The sequence below is a fragment of the Marmota monax genome, unplaced genomic scaffold (assembly GCF_021218885.2).
Source record: "Marmota monax isolate L192 unplaced genomic scaffold, Marmota_monax_Labrador192_F-V1.1 WCK01_AAM20220418_F8-fsc00375, whole genome shotgun sequence".
Lineage (NCBI taxonomy): Eukaryota > Metazoa > Chordata > Mammalia > Rodentia > Sciuridae > Marmota > Marmota monax.
The window spans coordinates 469,591-489,268 of NW_026694675.1; the positions used below are offsets into that span (position 1 = coordinate 469,591).

General features: G+C 48.3%; 1 protein-coding gene across 1 annotated transcript in view; it reads left to right on the forward strand.

Moving 5' to 3' along the window:
* The first annotated feature begins 8,222 nt into the window (after positions 1-8,222).
* Nalf2 (NALCN channel auxiliary factor 2) overlaps positions 8,223-19,678 on the forward strand; it is a 28,213-nt gene continuing 16,757 nt past the window's right edge. The window contains exon 1 of the mRNA XM_046423323.1: positions 8,223-9,967. Within this exon, the coding sequence (XP_046279279.1) occupies positions 9,104-9,967 (864 nt within the window). The 5' untranslated portion in view covers positions 8,223-9,103. The remainder of the gene's footprint in view (positions 9,968-19,678) is intronic.

Sequence of the window (19,678 nt, forward strand, 5' to 3'; positions counted from 1 at the left end):
GGCAGGCTGCCAAACACCAGTGAAGGTCACAGTCCCCTGAGAAGAAAGGGTACCCCCTTCAATGTTACGGAAGGGAAATCCTACAGAGGACACAGATGAACTGATACATAGATATGGTGGCAGGAAGAGGAGGCTTGATACTTGAAGTTTCTCAGTGAAACAGGTGACAACTGTTAGGGTAGCTGGCACAAATATCCAGGAGAGACACATCTCTGAGTTCAAGCAAAGGTTTATTGACAGGGAATGTCTGCCCGGCTGCTCTTCTGCCAGGCACAGCAGGCAGGGTGACTTGAATAGAGGTTTTATATCTTTTTTTAACAAGGAAAAAGAGCAAGCTTGAAAAGACCTTGGGTACAGGTGGTTGGGTAACAACAGATTTTTGTACGTAGGGACCTTGGAAGGGGGGTGGGTATGGAAACAGAGTATCTGAAGTTTCTTTTTCTTGACAGTTTATAAGTTTCAGTTCTGAGTCCCAGAATCAAAATGGAGTTACTAATGTCTAGGGACCTAACAACAAAGTTATCTGCTAAGAGGGAGAAGGTAGATAGCCACACTAGAGAGTGAGATGTACTAAAGAAATGTAGCCCCTAGTAGGGCATGTGAAGCAGTGAGAAGCATTTGATTGAAACTGGTGACTTATGGTGGAGCAGGCCTAATTTGTGGTGATGGAGGTAGAGAGCTGAGATACAGTGGAAGAGATGACTAAGTTTAGGATTCAGGTGATGCCTGGGTAATAAAATTTATGCACTGAAATCCCCTTGGATGATGGCAGGCCTTGTGGTGGGGGCCCATGAGTCAGAAACCAAGGCCTTCATTGAGAAAGGGGCTGTGTTAGTTTCCTAGGGATGCTCTAACAAATTACTACAAACTGAATGGCTTTTAAAACCCAGAAATTTATTCTTTCATATTTCTGGAGGCCAGAAGTCCTAAATCAAGATGTTGGCAGGATCATTTCTTTCTGGGGTTCTCAGAGAAAATCTTTTCTATGCTTTTCCCCTAGCTTCTGGTGGTTGCTAGCAAAACTTGGCTTGCAGCTGTACTAATCCAATCTCTGCCTCCGTTTTTATATGGCCAGCTTCCCTCTGTTTGTGTCTTTCTGTGTCCAAATTCCCCTGTTCTTTTTAATTTATTTTTCAGCATTGGGGATTCAACCTAGGGCTTTGCAGATGCTAGGAAAGTGCTCTACCACTAACATACACTCAGCCTTTTTTGTATATATATTTTGGTATCAGGGATTGAACCCATGGGCATTTAACCACTGAGCCACATCCCTAGCCCTTTTTATTTTGTTTGTAAAATTTTGAGACAGGTTCTCACTTTGGGCCTCACTAAATTGTTGAGGATGACCTTGAACTTTTGATCCTCCTGCCTCAGACTTCCAGGTGGCTAGAATCAGAGGCATGTACTTCCCTGCCCAGCTCTCTCTTTTTATAAGGTTATTAGTGATGGGACTGGAAACCACTTTAACCCAGTATGACCTCAACTAAATCACACCTACAAAGACCCTATTTCCAATAAGGCCATCCTCAATAGACATTGGGGGTCAACACCTCTTTGGAAGACACAATTCAACCCACTATAGGGATATGATCGGGAGGTCTGTACACAACAGCATTTTGATATATCAAAATGATATGAGGCCAGGCATAGTGACCTATGCCTGTAATCCCAGCAGCTCGGGAAGCTGAGGCAGGAGGATCCTAAGTTCAAAGCCAGCCTTAGCAACTTAGGGAGGCCCTGAGAAAGTTAGCAAAACCCTGTCTCAAAATAAAAAAAAAATTAAAAATGGGCTGGGCATGTGGCTCAAAAGAATTATGTGAGACTCAAAAGAACTGAGTATTTTCAATAGGGACAAAAGCAAATGGTCTGGAAGTAGCAATGGGAAGCAAATAAGACACTTACCCAACCTGCTGAACCTAAGGTACTGGAAAAGACCACAAGCAAGGTTTCAAATAAGAAGGCAGCAGGGGAAACAGAGCCCTCCAGGTAGAGCTAGGCATCCATTAGGTAAAAGAGATTGAGAATGTTGATTAGGGAGCAGCTGCTCAAGAGGCCCAGTGGAGGCTTGGGAGGTAGAGAAAAACCGAAGGGCTGGGTTGTGTGAAGAAAACAGCAAAGCAGCGAGAGAGTCAATGTGAGGGCAGAGATGAGGCTTACAATTTAGGGAGGTGACTGATGATTATGGGAGATGGGGGCAGGGTGGATTTAGTCCTAGTAACTTTGAGGAAGTTGGCTTTGGGCCTTGGGTAAACAGCCAGAAAGCTGGCTCTTTCCATTTGGGTTGGAGTGGCAGCTGAAGTAGCTATAGACTGTGTACACTATAAGCTCAGGAGTAGTGGAGACTCCAGAGGGGGCCATCTCTGTACCCTTGCAGCCTAGAGAATTGATCCTAGGGTTAGGCCACTCTGTCAATTACCTAGGGATGAGGCTGGCTTCCTCATATTAGAAATTGGAACTGAGAGGGAAAGCCCAAGGTGGACTAAAATGTAGACATTTACTTCTCTGGGTTTTGACTGAGAAAGTATCAAAATATCTAGGAGTAATCCCCTGGGTTGTAGGTCTTGAAATGTGGCCCACCATTTCAGCCCCAGCTATCCCAACTCACCCACGACTGCTAAATAATAAAGAAGCTGCAAGTGTTACATGGTGTGTGAATCTAGGGCATTACCCAGAACCACTAACCCTCTTCTGAGAGGAGGTAAGGTGACTTGAATCCTGGAGCCAGACTACATGTGTTCAAATTCTGCCTCAGGCACTTTCTTATCATGTGACTTTAGCCAAGTGACTTAACATATCTGTACCTCAGTTTCCTCATCTGGAAAATGAAGATAATAATAGTTCCTACCTCAAAGAATTACTAGCATAGTCTTAATACATGACTAAATGGAGTGACTTAGTATGTATAAATGCTTAGAACAATATTTGCTTCATATTGTGTACTGTATTTGTTTTTATTGGTTCTCTCTCCCATCCTTTTGCTTAATCACTTGATACTACTCTTCTTGCTGTATTTTCCCTGGCTTTGAACCCTATTCTGAATAACTATTTTAGAACTTTCCCCTATATATTCTTCCCTGGGTCTATTTACCTCTAGATCAAGAAGCCCAGGGCCTTCAACTGTTTCTCAGATGATGTGGAGGCTGGTACATCAGCCTAGTGACTCACCTTGAACTTCATCATTGTATCCCAGTTTAAATGGGTTTTCCAGAATGGATCACAGTGCTCCAGGTGCGATGTGACAAGTGTAGAAAAGGGCAGAACCATTGCTTCTCTTGTTCTGGTTCTATACTTCTATTAATGCAGCCTAAAATCTAATTACCTCTTTTGGCAGCATCATCACTCTGTTGGCTCACATAGACTTTACAATCAAATCAAGGTCTTTTTCAAATATGCTGTTGTTAAACCAGGCAGGTCTCTTCTATCCTTTGCTAGAGGAACAAACCCAGCTGCAGTTGCTAGGAGAAAGTCCATTCCAGCAATCCAAGCCCAGTAGTGGGGGTAGTAATAAAGGAAAGATGGTCCAGGCAAGCGATTGGTGGTTTGGGTCCATGGCAGATGCTACTAATTACATGCCTATAATGATTTTCCCTCTTTGTCCTTAACTTACAGAATCCCAACATTGTTCAGAGTGCAATGTACTCACCAAAGGTACTGGATTTACCAGCTTCCTTTGCAGCTAGGAATGTCCATATGATTCAGTCACAGAGATATAGGTGGATATCACTGGAAAGAGTGCTCCATTGTGAATAAAAAGACAAAAACTTCTTGGAGGTCCTTTGCCCTTAGCCTTCCCACTCCCTCGCCAGCTCTGTCATTTCCTGCTGCCTAGAGTACAGATTTGAAGCCCAGAACTGCTGTGGCAGCTATTTTGTGACCCTGAGGCAAAAGGCAAGTGAATGAAAGTCTACCTTAAGAGTAGTAGAGATGAAAAGTCAGGATCTTAATGGCATTGGTGAACTGCTATACCAGTCTTATACCATCTATCAAATGAGTTTTTTGTTGAATAAGATAAATAAATCTATCTATTTAAGTCACAGTTGTAGAGTTGTCTCTTATTTGTGGCCAAAAGAATTCCTAATTGGCATAGGATTATAACAGGAAAACTAGAGGCTGAACATGACTTTAGTAATCAGAAGGAGGGGGTGTTTAGAAATACAAGTAGGCAGTTGGGACTGGAGGAGTTAATCAGTAGACCACCAGGCTTCAGCCACAGTGTTGAGGTTCAAGATCAGGACTCTCTCCCTAGAAAGTAAACTAAAAGAGCATGACTGAGACTAGGCTTTGACAGGGGACTGATGGTCAGGCAGGGTCTTAAATTCTGAGACCCTGCCTAGAAGGCTAAGGATCAGCAGTGGGGAATGAGGTAGAGATTCAATAGAAACTTTAGATTAGACTCCTATAAGCAGCAAAGAGATGGCTTGTTTCTGAGTTCCAGTAGGCAGGTTGGGGTTACTTCAATCCTGTCTTGTATCAATGGAGCACTCTCTCCAGTGACATCCACCTATATCTCTGCGACTATAACTGAATCATATCTGCAGGCTACATCTTAGGACAGATGTAGCCTGCAGATATGAGAAAAATTACTCCAATTCTGGAGGGAGGAGTGGACAGAAAGTGAGACCCAGAGAGACCATGACAAGCTTCAGCTCAAGCTGTGCTTTAGCCACCTGGCACTCTCCTTCCAGATTCTCCAATTCACCCTTAATTACATTCCATTCTTCCTACCATTTGCCCATGACCTTTAAAGAACTGAGATTAACAGAAAGTTCCCTGGTATCCACATTGGCCTCTAAACAGCTTCCACTTTCTCTTCTTCCTAAATTGTCAGTGTTTCACTGTGGAAAACCTTCCCCTCCTCCCTCTACTACAAGTTGTCTTCCGTACTTCCTGGTTTTGAGGGTGCCTTTTCCAGCAGTGGGAAACCTCAGCAGTGACTCACCTTGATATTTCTGCTTAGGGGGGATGGGAAGGTAGATAAGAAGGACTGAGAAGGCTAGCAGGGCCTACCAGCTCTGGGGAGCAGCAGACCACTCTAGTCCCTCTCCTCACATTGGCTATTCTGCTCCAGGGACTGATTAGATGCCTATGCTTTTGCTGCCCAAGCCCCATTTCTTATGTCATCTAGAGTGAGAGAATGAGAGTCTCCTCTGATTGCTGGTGTGCTACCACTTCTCCTTTGTGTGCAGCGGATACTGTGTGGGTAAGTTATTGTTATATTGTGCTCCTGTGATAAATGGACCTTTGTGAGACACTTTTCGCCCTGTGTGTGCTGGGGGAGAGGGAGGGGAGTCTTGCCTGAGTGACTTCTCACAGAAAGCTCCAGAGGTGCTCAGAGCTGATAGCCTACGCCTGGCAGGCTGTTCTTTCATTGGCACTCAAGGGTGTCAATCACTGTGGCCCTGCCAATCAGCTCTAAACTAGGTATCTGTAAGCCATTAGCCTTCTTTGTTAAACAGAATACTGAACCCTCCAAGGACTAAACAAAGAATGGCTCAGAAAAGACAATTCCTAGCTGGGCAGGAGTAGTCATGCCAGTTTCACTAATTGGTACCCTTTGGTTTCACCCTCTTTCTTCAAACCTGTCTCTATTTCTTACATCTAGGCCAGTCCTAGATCCTTTCAATTATGCATCTTTCATTTCCCCACCCATGTGCATTTCTTTTTTCCACACCCACTGCTCATGCCTTTGTTCAGTGCTCAATGCCTCTCACCTGGACCACTAACTAGTCTCCTAACCAGTCTCCCTGCCTCCAGTCTCACCCCCTCCAACCCAGTCCCTCCACGCTGCAGACAAATCAATCTTCCAAAAACACCAGTCTGATCATGTCACCTCCTCCTGAAAACCTTTCAACCTTTTCCACAGCTCTTAGTACCCCTTAGGGACAAATTCCAAACTACTTAGCATGGCATCCAGGCCCCTGCATGATTTGGCTCTTGCCAAATCCTCATCCTCCTTCTTGGCAGTGCTCCCACTTCACACCTAGTCACAATGAACCACTTTGCAAGTTTCTGAACATGCCTTCCCTGGCTTTCCTTCTGGGTCTTTACACATGACTTCCCTTTGCCTGAGATATCCTTCACACATCACTTTCCCTGCTTTCTGGCTAGCCAGTTCCCACTGACACCTTAAGACCTCAATTCATCTCCCTCTGCCCAAAGACACATTTTATTTAAGTCTATACCTGATGTCTACTACAGCAAGTGGACTATAATAGATCTTCAATAGATGTTTGAGAAATACATAAATGTATGAATGCCCCAAGTCAAGTGGCTATGTGCAAAATCATCTCTGAAGGAAGCTGGTATAGTTGTTTGGTCCCTCCCTCTGTGGAAGGGAGACCTCTCCTCGATATCATCTTTTTGTCTTGGTTTGCAATTCCTTCTCTAACAGGCATACCTCCTGAATTCAACTGTGAGCATCTCAAGGGCAGGGCCATGTCTGGTCCACTTCAGTACTCCTATGTCCCTGGCATAGTGCTTGAACAAAAATGAATTAATAGCCTTCCCAAATAAATGCCTGATACGTTTGTACCTTGTCTCATTTCCCTCTATTTCTTCACAACTCTTTAAGTCAAGTGCATCAAACTGTCACACTCATGGCTTCACAAATATATAAGACTGTTCCCCATCCCTGGAGTTTTTTCACCTGCATTCCTCTTATGTGGAATGTGTTTCCCATCCACCCATTCAAATTCTATTACTTCTTTAGGAACCAGCTCCAACTCTTTTTTCTTCCAGATACTTTTCATGCACCCAGCCCAGTCTCCCTCTGAGTTGTGCTAACAATCCCCACTCATCTCATTTAACCCTTGGCATCTCCTCTTGCTATTCATGGAAAAACCAAGACTCTGAAAGGGAAAGGATTCACTCAGGGCACACATCATGTTCAGTGGTAGAATCTGATCTGAAGTCTCAGGTCCATGAATCCTCCCATTAGCCAATATATATATTTGGGTTTTTAAAATATACATTATAGACTATAATTCCCTTTAAGACAGGACTGTGTCTTCCATCCCTTCAACTTTCTAGAGCCTTTCTGGAGTGTTAGAGAACTCTAGAATCATGCTATCTGGGCTTCTGTCTTGGCTGCACAGGTTGGTTACCATAGGCAATTTAATCATACTAAATAAACCTCAGCTCCCTCATAAGCAAATGAAGGTAAAAGACTAATAAGATCGGTGTAGAGATCAGATGAGCAATGCATGTAAAGTCCCTAGGGCAGTATCTAGCATATAGTATGCGTTCAATTAAGGCTATTTTCTCTGTCGTCATTTTTCATGTTAGCAAATCCTTGCTGACAATAGTTGGTTAAAAACTAGAATGTGAGAGTTACAAGGAGTAGGAGGGAGTGAGGTAAGGAAGTAGTCCACGGGAACAATCTGAGATTTTGAGGAGTCCAAACAAGGTTAGTGGCGCGGCAGGACGTTTGTACGTCCGAGTTTCTAAAGCCATGTGACTCTGTGAGGGCCCCAAGCACATGGTTCCATCCCGGCGCCACAGCTTCCCTAACTCTTGCTCAGCTATTCTCAGCAGCCTGTAGGGGGAGCCAGAAAGCTAGGACGGGGGTTGGGGGGAGGCTGCTGGAAATCTTCCTAAGGGCAAAAAACGACACCCCACCACTACTACCCTTCTTATCCCACAGTCTTGCCCCCACCCGGACGCTCTCCAAGCTCAGTCCTCTTCTCAAGCTAAACTGGGAGCTGTCCTTCAGCACCACGGGCCGCCTTGGCCTCGGGCAGGACAGTAAGGGCGACAGCGGAGTTAGGGACACGGGACTGGTCCGATCCGCAGCCGGCTCCAGCGTCTCCTAGTCACGGGGACAGGGGAGGCGACCCAGGGAGGCAGCAAGACGTTATGGAGATACCTCCCGCTTCCAAGAATCACCCTCAGAAGTCTCCTAGCCCTCGGGGGAGTGTGGGGCGGCCCAGGGGAGGAAGGCGGGTGCCCTAGTTGATGGGGGAGGGGGACCAGGGCCTGGGACTCAGCGTGTGGCGTGTGCACGCGGGGAGCGGGCGGATGAACGGAGGCGCTGAAGTGAATGGAGTTGGGGGGTGGACTGGAAACATCCCCAAACAGCACAGGCTGCGGCCGGCGGGGGCTGGGGTGGGGTGGGGGGGGAGTCCTGAGGCGCAGGCGCAGTCGGGGCCCCAGTCCCGCTCCCTCCTCCTCTCAGTGCCTCTTTCTCCGCCCCGCTCCCCCCCAAACACACTCGCACACGGGCTCTCAAGGTGTTCTCCGCACAGCGGAAGATGGCGACAGACTGAGGGGGCATGGCCAGCGGGAGCCACGGGGCCGTGCCGCTGGGCGGCCGCCACAGCGGTGCAAATGAGAGGCGGAAGCGAGAAGCGCACTAAGTAAAGCCCCGTGTCCGCGTCCGGCGCCTGTGGCGCTGCCAGGAGCCAGGTGGACCGCCCGAGCCGGAACTCCGGGAGCAGCGGGTGCGGAGCCAGAGCGGAGCCGGCCCGGGACCGGCCCCGCGAACGGCAGGAGCACAAGCGAAGCCCGAAGGGCTGGGCGAAGGACTGGTCGGTCGGCCTAGGAGGGCGCGAGCGAGGCAGGGAGCGGCGCTGAGCGGGCAGCGGGCGGACGGGCGGGAGAGGAGCGGCGCGGGGCGAGGGGAGCAGAGCGGAGCGCGGCGGTGGGGCCCGCACGGCGGCGCTGAGGGGCGCAGAGCTGCGCCGAACCGAGACGGCCGGAACAGAGTGTGAGCCGGGCAGCCGCCGGCGCAGAGTGAAGTGGCGCGGAGCCGAGGGCAGCTGAGGGGCCCGACACTATGAGGAGTGCGGCACCGCCGCCGCAGCCGCCACCGCCCCAGTGCCCCGCACCGCCCCCCGCCGGGACGCCGGGCAGCGCCTAGCGGGCCGGGCGGCGGCGCTGAGGCTGCGAGCGAGGGAGCGCGGGAGGGGCGCTGGGACGGCACGAGAGCGCCCCGCGACTCTGGCCTGAGTGGGGCCCCGGGCCGGCCGGCCTGCCTCACCATGCAGCCCCCGAGGTAGAGCCTGGACGGCGCCGAGGAGCGCGGAGCGGAGCGCAGCCCGCCTGCCCGAGACGGCCGTCCGGCCTCGCTCCTGTCTACTCCCTCCAGCCCGGACCCCCCTGAAATATGTTCAGGGGCGCTTGGATGTGGCCCGGGAAAGACGCCGCCGCGCTGACTATCTGCTGCTGCTGCTGCTGCTGGGCTCCCAGGCCGAGCGACAAACCTTGCGCCGACTCCGAGCGGGCGCAGCGATGGCGACTGTCCCTGGCGTCCCTGCTCTTCTTCACCGTGCTGCTCGCTGACCATCTGTGGCTGTGCGCGGGGGCCCGGCCCCGGGCCAGGGAGCTAAGCAGCGCCATGCGGCCACCCTGGGGGGCTGGCCGTGAGCTGCAGCCGGTGCCTCCTCGTGCGGTGCTGCCGTTGCCGCCGCCGCCGTCGCCCGGCGAGCCCAGCGCGCCCCCGGGCACCTGCGGGCCCCGATACAGCAACCTGACCAAAGCCGCCCCCGCCGCCGGCCCCGGGCAGGTCTGCGGCGGCGTCCCAGAGCCCACGGGGCTGGACGCAGCTTGCACCAAATTGGAATCTTTGCAGAGACTTTTCGAACCGACTACCCCGGCCCCCCCTCTGCGGCCCCCTGACTCCCCTTCCCGTGCCCGGGCCGAGTTCCCCTCCGCCAAAAAAAACTTGCTCAAAGGCCACTTTCGGAACTTCACTCTCTCCTTTTGCGACACCTACACGGTCTGGGACTTGCTGCTGGGCATGGACCGCCCCGACAGCCTGGACTGCAGTCTGGACACCCTGCTGGGGGACCTGCTGGCCGTGGTGGCCAGCCCGGGCTCCGGGGCCTGGGAGGCATGTAGCAACTGTATCGAGGCATACCAGCGACTGGACCGACATGCTCAGGAAAAATATGACGAGTTCGACCTCGTGCTGCATAAATACTTACAGGCAGAAGAGTACTCAATCCGGTCCTGCACGAAAGGCTGCAAGGTAGGGATTGGCGTCCGCGGCCACAACGGCTGCCTGGGTAGCGGCAGCAGTGACATTAGAACCGGGAGAAAAAAGGTCTCCTTCCACCCACCCCACCACTTCCACCCTTCCCAGTGCGGCACTGCAAGTGCCACCCCGGGCCCCTCCCTAGAGAAGGGGCTCGGGGATTCAGGCAAGGTAATCACCTGGGCAACTTCTATTAATTCCAGGTTCCAATATCTTAGGGCAGGGGCTTTCTGGCGCCCCGCCCCGGCCCAAGGAGGGAGGGGTCCTGGGGTCTTGGGCTGGCAAAGGGGTGGAAGGAGAGGTTGTGTTCCCCCAGCCCTCATCCCCAGCCAGCTGTGCCACACTCCTTGCATGGGCTGAAATTGAAAGTCCCGGGACTGGCTGGTGCAGGGGGGGGAAGGCCAACAGAGGGAGGAGAATATTTGGCAACCTAATGCTTTACCCTTGGCTCTTGCCAATGGGTGAGAGGAGGTGCACTCCCGATGGTAGGACACACCACCCTGTTGACCTTATGTGACCTGAGGTGGCTGGCTAGAGCCTAGGCAGGTGGAGCCCAGGGGTGCCTGCCTTCTTCCAAGGAGGGAACCTGCAGGGTTCTCTCCCCTGACAAAGGAATGAGCAGGGAACAGGTGATACTGGCTTGTGGAGGAAAGGGCCACTGAAGATTGGTGCATTACAGAACTCCCAGTGCCTTCCCAGCGCCCCAGGGTGGCAGTGGAGGGAACACTGGTTTTCTGGCTGCTAGGAACTGGCATCCAGAGAGGAGAGTCTCAAGAGGTACGGCAGCTGCAGAACAGGCCTGTCTAGAGAGGAGCTGAGTGTTGAGAAACTTCTTGACCCTCATCAGAGGAGTTCTGGAGAGTAGGTGGGTGGGGGCTATAGATATTTGGGACCTGATGCTACTGCCCAGTTCTCCATACCTTGCCAGGTGGCTTGTCTTTTGAAGGAAAGAGAACAGCAAGGTCAAAGGGTCAAGCAGCAAGGAGACCAGGTGGGGTGGTGGCCTCACACATTCTGAAGGTAGGGGCAGAGAGCTGGAGAGAAGCAGACAGTTGCCTCCTAGCTTAGCTCATCTCCCTCCAAGGCATTGGGGAGGGGCAGAAAGTGCCCCCCCCCTTTCCATCCAGCTTGGCTTCTGTGGACTTCTGCAAGGTTTTCCTTGCTCTTGGTGGGCTCCATAGGAACTTGGGGAAGAGGGTTGGGGAGGAAAGGGGTAGCTCCTTGTTCCTGACTTCACTTTCTCCTTCTCCCTTTTCCTGTTCTCGTAACCTAGCAGTCTCCTCCCGCCTCCCTCAGCCTCAGCTGACTCACTGCCTCACTCACACTACCAAATGAGATATTCCACTTCTTAAAGGTGTACAGACAGACAGACACACACACACGGCCACACACCACCACCAACACCACCCTGGGCAAAGACACACAGAGATATGGAGAGGTCGTCACACCCACGAACAGTGCCATGGAAGCAGACACCATGTCACACACACGCGCATCTCCCCATGGTGTCAGAGACACGCAGGCGGAAGTACTGTCACATGAAGAAGGACACATTTTGTCATATAGAGATAAAGACACATATCCTCAATGTCTGCCACAGACACAATCAGTGGGAACAGAGGAACATGGTTCACTAGCAGACGGAATAAAGGATGTCCATCTTTTGTGTTCCTCCCTCCAATCCCATAGCCCCACTGTTTTCTTTTTCTTCTCTCAATCAGCAGGATGAATGAGAACCATGGCACAACTTTCCCATGAGGTTTTCTCCATCTTAGAGTTGGCTCCAAGCCCCATCTAACCCTGCATGAAATAATAATCCCCTGCATTGATTATTTCTATCAAGCAGTTTGATGCAGAAGACAACTGATCTCTGATTCAGAAGGTCTTATTACCTGTACAACTTGTTAGCAGTATGACCTTGGGCAAGTCACTTCACTTCTCTAAGCTTTCATTTCCTCATTTGTGAAACAGGAATAATAATCCTTGCCCTGCCCACATTCTGGGTATTTTGTGAGATTTAAGTGGGAAGAAGTAGCTTTTAATAAGAATCTAGTATCTGGCATCGATTTAATGCTTAGGGTTTTCAACCTCTTTAACATATTTTATGAGATCAGAGCTGCCCAGGGAGGTTGGTAATATCACTACCCCCATTTTACAGATGAGGAAACTGAGGTGTAGCGAGATCAAGCCATTTGCCCTAAGGTCAGTCAGCCAATAGGCAGGAGTGCCAGGACTCCAACCCATATGTTCCAAGTGTAAAGCCCATGCTTTTGTCATTGCCTCCCATCAAGTTCCCCACAGCCCTCCCTCCTCTCCTTTGTCTCCTTGTGTCTCTCTCCTGCAAGCTAAGGAACAACTCCTGCTGTCTTGCTGCCTGCTGTGCCGGCAGAAGGGCAGTGCCAGCTCCACAGCTCTCTTCTTGTCTTTCCCACCCCTCTTCCAAATCTCTTTCCCTCAACTAAGGCCTGGACCCATATGGCTCTCAAATCCAGCTGTATTGTGGGCACTAAGGGGAAAGACAGCCCTGTTCCTCTCCTTCCTACATCTCTCCTCAGCCCTTCACTCCATCTCCATTGCTATCCTTCTTTGCTAATCACAAGCTTGCTCCTGGGCTCTAAGCCCTCCTGTGGGATCCCTGGAAGATGATGCCCCACCCTGGGAGCTGCTCTTGGGTGCAGAGCCTACAGCCTGAGGCCAGAATAAGGTGGTTCTTCTACTTTTGGAAACCAACCCTGGAGCCTTAGTTCCCAGGCCAATTGACTCCATGTCCTCGAGGCCATTGTTCTGAGCACCTTAGTACTATCTTTTTCTGGATGGCCCCCAGAAACCCTGTTCTTTCCCTCTGCAATGTCTGCCCCTGTTTTGGGCCCCACAGAGCCCCACAAATCATACCTGTGCTCACTGCTGCCGGTGACACCTCCCAATTTAGTACTAGCTGCAACATTTCCTTAATGTGCGACTGACTTCCTCTTGCACAGCAGGGCGATGTTAACCCAGGCAGGCTGATGCCCATCCCCACCCTGGCCTCTCCCAATTCTTGGGGCCAAGTCCAACTCCACCTTATCTCCCTGTGCACCCCCCAAGCTCTGTCCTTCCCTTAACTCTGCATAAGGTTACTGGACAACCACCTCAGTCTCCACCCATCTCTCCACCTTCCTCTCCACCCTCCCAATCCTGCCAAGCCCCCACCTAGTTCTGTTTGTCTCTCCCCTCTCTTTCCTGATCTCAATTAAGAACATTAAGACTCAGGGGAGTGGTGAAGGTGGGCACAAACCCCTGGCTTCTTTTCTCATGGCTCTTCATCTAAGAGGTCCGCAGGCCAAAGGGAAGGATAGTCTCAGTTCTCTTATTGCCCATTGGGCTGCATTGATCCAGATTATTGCCCAGGAAGGATGTGATAGTTCTGTTCTATTCTGAATTGGCCCAAATCTACCTGGCCGACTGTGTGTTTTGTGCCAGATATCACTTTGACCAGGTTAAGAAAGGGGCTGTAACTCAAGTTCTGGAAAGAGTTCTACAAACAGTTTGACCTGGAAAAGGGGAGAATCAAGAGAAATGATCTTGGACTTCACACCTTATAAAAGTTGTCCTAGTACAAAAGAAGACACATGTCCTGCTGGTCCCAGAGGGACTTTATAGTTAGAAAGTCCTGCTGGGTGTGGTGGTGCATGCTTTTAATCCCAGTGTCTTGGGAGACTGAGGCAGGAGGATTGCAACTTCAAAGCCAGTCTCAGCAATTTAGCAAGGCCCTAAGCCACTCAGAAAGATCCTGTCTCAAAATTTAAAAAAGGACTAGAGAGTCCCTGGTACCAAAAAAAAAAAATTAAACCCAAAACAAACAATCAAAAACCAAAGTCCTAGGTTTGAACCTAGCTTCTTTATTACCTGTGTGACCTTGAGCTAGGGACTTCTACTCTCTCAGCCTCACTTTTCTCATTTGTAAAATGGAGCTAGTTCTTCAGGAAAGCTCTGTGATGTCGTGATTAATGAGAAGTCTGTACAGTATCTAGGCCTGGCACATCAGTCACTCATTTCACAGATTTTTTTCCTTCCAAAGAAGAAACAGACTGGGGCTGGGGATGTGGCTCAAGCGGTAGCGCGCTCGCCTGGCATGCGTGCGGCCCGGGTTCGATCCTCAGCACCACATACAAAGATGTTATGTCCGCCGAAAACTAAAAAATAAATATTAAAAAAAAAAAATTCTTTAAAAAAAAAAAAAGAAGAAACAGACTGCTCCCAGAAAGTATCTGGCCTGATATAAGTAGAACCTTGGGTCCAAGTGCTTTAGAGCTGACTCTAGCATCACATTACAAGGGGAGTTGGGCCAGATGACCTCTGAGGTCTATTTCAGCCCAGTGATTAGGCCCATGAGCAGAGCCTGCTTCCTGAACAGCAGCATTGGAAGGGGAGGGCTGGGAAAGGAGGTTGGGTCTGACACCCACACATGGGGAGAGGGTGGGGGGCTGCTAGAGCCACCGCCTTGCCTTCTGCCCATACCCACTGGGGCCCTGCTCTTCCTCCACTCCGGCTGGCAGCTGTTTCTGCCTCACTGCCTTCCTTTCTCCTCCCACCTGCCACAGCTTTCCTGCCAAGCAGGACTCCTGGGCTAATGCTTAATATAAAGGGTCCTTAGAGCTGAGAGCTTAGGGTACTGGGCAAAGGGCAGGGATCCCCATTTGGCCAGTGATCCCTGTTGTCACCCAAGCTGACAGGCAGGGAGCATTGCCTCATAGACATCCTACCTGAATCAGGACATAGACCCAGAAAAGATTCCCTGGTCCCTGTTTGGGGGTGGAGGAATGGGGAGGCCATCAGTAAACAGCCTCCTGCGAATAATGACCAAGCTGGCCCTGGGGGATGGGCCTCCAGATCCACAGGAGTTCATCGCATTACCAAGGAATGTGAGCATGGGGTTCTGCGAAGGGATAAGAATCAGGAATCCTGGAACAGGGACAGAGAAGAGGCAATTCTTAAAGACTAGACAAGGACATAGTGGATTAAGACTGGGAATTGGAAAGTGGCCTCCTGCTGAAACACACTTCTCCAGACCTCTTACCCCCATCCTGACCCACCCCCACCCCAATGTTCCTCCTACATTTTAGTCTATACCCAACGCTCTCATTCATATACCAAGGACCTACAACCTGTCCAATTTTCTATTAGTACCCTAGACCCTTCCCAAACCACACCCACACCTCATTCTCTAACCCTTACTTATATGTTTTTGTTCTTCTACTATTCAAAAAACTTACCTCTGCCCTCCCACCCTGATCCTTTACCTCTCTTCCCACCCTGTTCCCTCTAATAGTCAGCCCCTTCTATCACACTCCAACCTTCCCAAACTTTACTCTAGATCCCACACACTTTTTTGGCTTACCTAACTCACCTCCTTGGCACTGTACCTCTTGCCCTCAATACCTCCATGCACCCTTACCTTTCACATCCCTCACACTCCACTCACACTTCACCTCCCTCATCTTCATTTCTCCTCTTGCCCCCTTTCATTTTCTGGTCCTCTCTTCTCCTGCCCTCTTGCACTTCCCTCCTCCTTTCCCTCTCTGCTCTCTTTCTCCTCCATCCCTTCCTTCTCTCCTCCCCATTCAGGGTATACATGTGTGTGTGTGCATACATTCACACACAGACACACTCACAGACAAACACACATCCCCCAGTCTTCATGGTTACTTCCCATCCTTCCCGCAGGCTGGTGCCTGACTACTATAGTCACCATAGCAACGGGAACCTCCAGGAAGGATATACTGGTATCTCCTGAAGGTGGGGGTGGGGGGAGTTAAGGGAAAGAAGGGAGCCCAGCAGCCTCCCACCCAATATAATGGTCTGGCTAGAAGAGTCTTCTGAACATAGTGGAGGTAGGGGTGAAGAAAAGGAAGACAGTGGGTGGGGCCTAGATCAAGGGAGGTTCAAGGATCTCTGAACACTTCACAAACATGAGAGGTGCTTCCAAGCCATGTGGATGTGTGCGGATCCTCTCCACAGACATCAGTAACTTAGGGAGAGGGTTAACCCACTCTTCTTCATGTGGGTGGGCATGTAGGCCAGACACCTCAGACTCAGGGATGGGAAGTTTGACCTAGAAAAACTTCTTCCTCTGAGCAGTTCTTTTGTGCTCCCCACCTTCTAAGGCTGTTTACCTGCTGTGTGCCTATGCAGACTGGACATCTCAGCTGCCCTTCCCCAGTTCCTCTCTCAACCACATGCAGATTCTAGCTGCAGGTATTAGTTGAAAGCCAGAGGAAGCCTCTTCTTCTGGGTGTCTGGACAAATCTGAGCCCCCAGAAGCACCATTTTCCAGTGCTGGCCTGACAAGTCTCTGGGGGTATAGGTATATACACATCCCTGTGGTTACAGGTGCATAGGCCCACAGCCAGGGATGCTGTCCCTGGACATGATGCAGGTTTCAGAAAATCATGAATTTCTGAGACCTTGAGCTGGGTAGGTTCTTAGAGGGGATGACAAGGGAAGGGAAATAGTTTTTATGAAGTAACAGAGATTGCCAGGACCCAAACTCTTGCTTGAATGGATTCTGGGGAAGGGAGTTGGAACCAGAGCCACAAGTTTCTAGGCCAGAAGATGAGGCCAACTGGCTCCAAAGAAGAAAGGGATAATAAGGGGAATGGAAAAAAGAAAACTGCAAGCTTTTGAGTACTTAAGAGATACTAGGGGCTTTACATATGCCCGTTAACTCATCTATTCTTGACAATCATCCTAGCAAGCAAGTACTATTATAATCCCCTTTTTTTCAAACGAGAGAACTGAGGCTCAGCAAGGGGAAACAACCACCCCAAGGTATGTAGTTGAAAGGTAGAAGAGCTGGGATATAAACCCAGGTCCGACTGTTCTTTCCCTAGAACACAGATGTATAAAGATGATGTTAATAGCTTTCTACAGCTATTAGAGGCAATGCCTCACTGCCTATAGGTAGGCTGGGATAAGAAGCTGGGTGGACTGGAGCTGAGGCTCAGCAGTCCTATTGGAAGCTTAGGGACCCTCTGGGGTGGCTCAGATCCACAGTGAGGACCCACTAATATCCTCTTTATTTAGGATTCCAGTCTTTGTCCTTGAGACCCAGTAACCATCACTGGTGTCCTCTTGGGGCAGTAAGAGGAGGATGGGCATGAAGGAAATATTTGTTCCCTCCATTTTCTGCAGGCTCTGCAAGGGAGGAGTAAAAAGCTGTTCTCCTCTTGCTTGAAAAGGTATCTCTGTTTTGTTCTCAGCCCCCAATTGCTATAAGGATTAGTCAGAGCAGGAAGGGAGAAGATGCCCTGAGCAAACCAAGTACAGACCTGAGCCCCACCCCGTAGGTGCTGGTAGATCTGGAAGGGAAAACAATGCAGAGAAACCTCATCACCTCATAGTCTGCAGAGGCCTGGCCTGGGATTTGGATACTCAGTTCCCATGCCCACAGCCTTAGATGCCTAGGCTTCTCTTGCACCCAAGAGTTCAAAGAAGTTCCTGTCAACCCATCAAGTTCTACCTGGACAAGGATGTTTGGTGGTGTAAGGGTTACCAATATTTCCTGTCTTATTTGGCTTTATGCAGATAGTATGGCTACCTGGCTGATCTGTGAAAGGTAAACATGTCTGTTTAGAGTTGGACCCAACTAAATCTTCTGACCAACTTAATCCTTCAGGATTATTATACACTAGGAATTATTTTTTAAAGTGTTTTATTAGTGCTTTATAGTTATAGACTGAGAATCTTTTGAAAATAGCTTTTCTCAATTACAAAAAATGATCTTGGAGAAATTTTAGAAAAGAGAATTATAATAGGAAAAAGGGCCCAGAGGCACTTAGGCTCTTTTCATTATGTTAAAATATACATAACATAGTTTTTACCATTTTAACCATTTTAAATGTACAAGTAAGTGGCATTCAGTACATTAGTAATGTTGTGCAATATCACCACTAGCCACTTCTGAAACATTTTTTTCCTCCCAAACAGAAACTCTGTACCCATTAAACAATAACTTCCCATTCTTTCCTCCCTTTAGTTCCTGATAACCATCAATCTCCTTTCTATCTCTATGAATTTGATTATTTTATGTGCCACATATAAGTGGAGTCAGACATTATTTACCTTTTTTAAAAAAAAATTTGGTCTGGCTTATTTCATTTACCATGTTTTCAAGGTTCACCAATGCCACAGCATGTATCAGTACTTCCTTCCTTTATGGGGTTGAATAATATTCCACTTTGTGCATCTGCTACATTTTGTTTATCCATTCATTTGTTGACAAACTTTTGGATTATTTCTAACACTTGGCTACTGTGAATAATATTGCCATGAACTTCAGTGTAGAAGTATCTGTATGAATCCATGCTTTCAGTTCTTTGGGGTATACTTAGGAATGGAATTTCTGGATCATATGATAATTGCATGCTTAACGTTTAAGGAACTCTCATTGTGTTTTCCATGGCAGCGGTATCATTTTAAATTACATTACATTTGCTGGGCGCAGTGGCACAGGACTGTAATGCAGCAATTCTGGAGGCTGAGGCAGGATAAGCACAAGTTCAAGGCCAGCCTAAGCAACTTAGAGAGGCCCTAAGCAACTTAGCAAGACCCTGTCTCAAAAATTAAAAAAATAAAATAAAAAGGATTGGGGTTGTGTCTCAGTGGTTGAGCAACCCTGGGTTCAATCCTTGGTATTATTAAATAAATAAATAAATAAAATTTTATGTTCTGCACCATTCTACATACAAACCAGCAATGCAGAAGTTTCCCAGTCTCTCCGCATATTTGTCAACACATATAATTTTCAGGGCTTTTAAAATAATAGCCATCCTGATGTGAGTATATATTTTTCCATGGTTGATGTATTTTTTTCACCCTGCTCATTTTAACATACTGGTACACTGAGTATCTTCCCATGTAATTATTCATAAACATCATTCATGATGTATGTACAATATTATGTCACATGAATAAATGTAATTTATTTAAGTGATCTCCTATCATTAGATTTTTATATTATTTCCAACTTTTTACTATTATAAGTAAAGCTGTTCACGAATAACTTTGTTCACAAATACGTATTAGATCCATTTTTTACTAATAAATGCTATATCAATCATTTTTTTCTTATTTCTCTGCCAAGTTTTCAAATCACAAAATAATGCATGCTCATTGTATAAAATCTAACAGTACAGAGGTTTATAAAGAAAACATTAATAATCTTCCTGTTCACTCCCTCTGAGTCCACTGCCCTGAGGTCACGGATGTTAACAATTTTTTCTGTATTCTTCCACCCCTCTCTCTAGACATACATAAACACCTCCACAGAAAATGACTTTTTCTTTTCTTTGTTTTGCATATAAATGGGAACATAAACATTAATTCTGCAGGATGAAGTTTTGAAATTAGACTTACAGAATCAAAGAGTATTAACCTTTTTAATGCTTTTGACATACCTTACTAAAATTTTTTTCAAATTACTAAATTATTCTAGTTTATATGCTCACCAAAAGTGTGAGATTAATTTACTTGAAAAATGGTATAGCAGTGCTAGTTTTTCATTTGCATTTCTTTGGTGAGACATTTGTTTTTCTTGATTATAGGCCATTTGTATTGCCTGTTTGTGAATTGTCAGTACGAGTTTTGTGTTTTTTCTTATTGCCTTGAGTGCACTCTTTTATATGTATTAATGATATTAACCTTTTTCTAATCACATTTGTGTCAGAT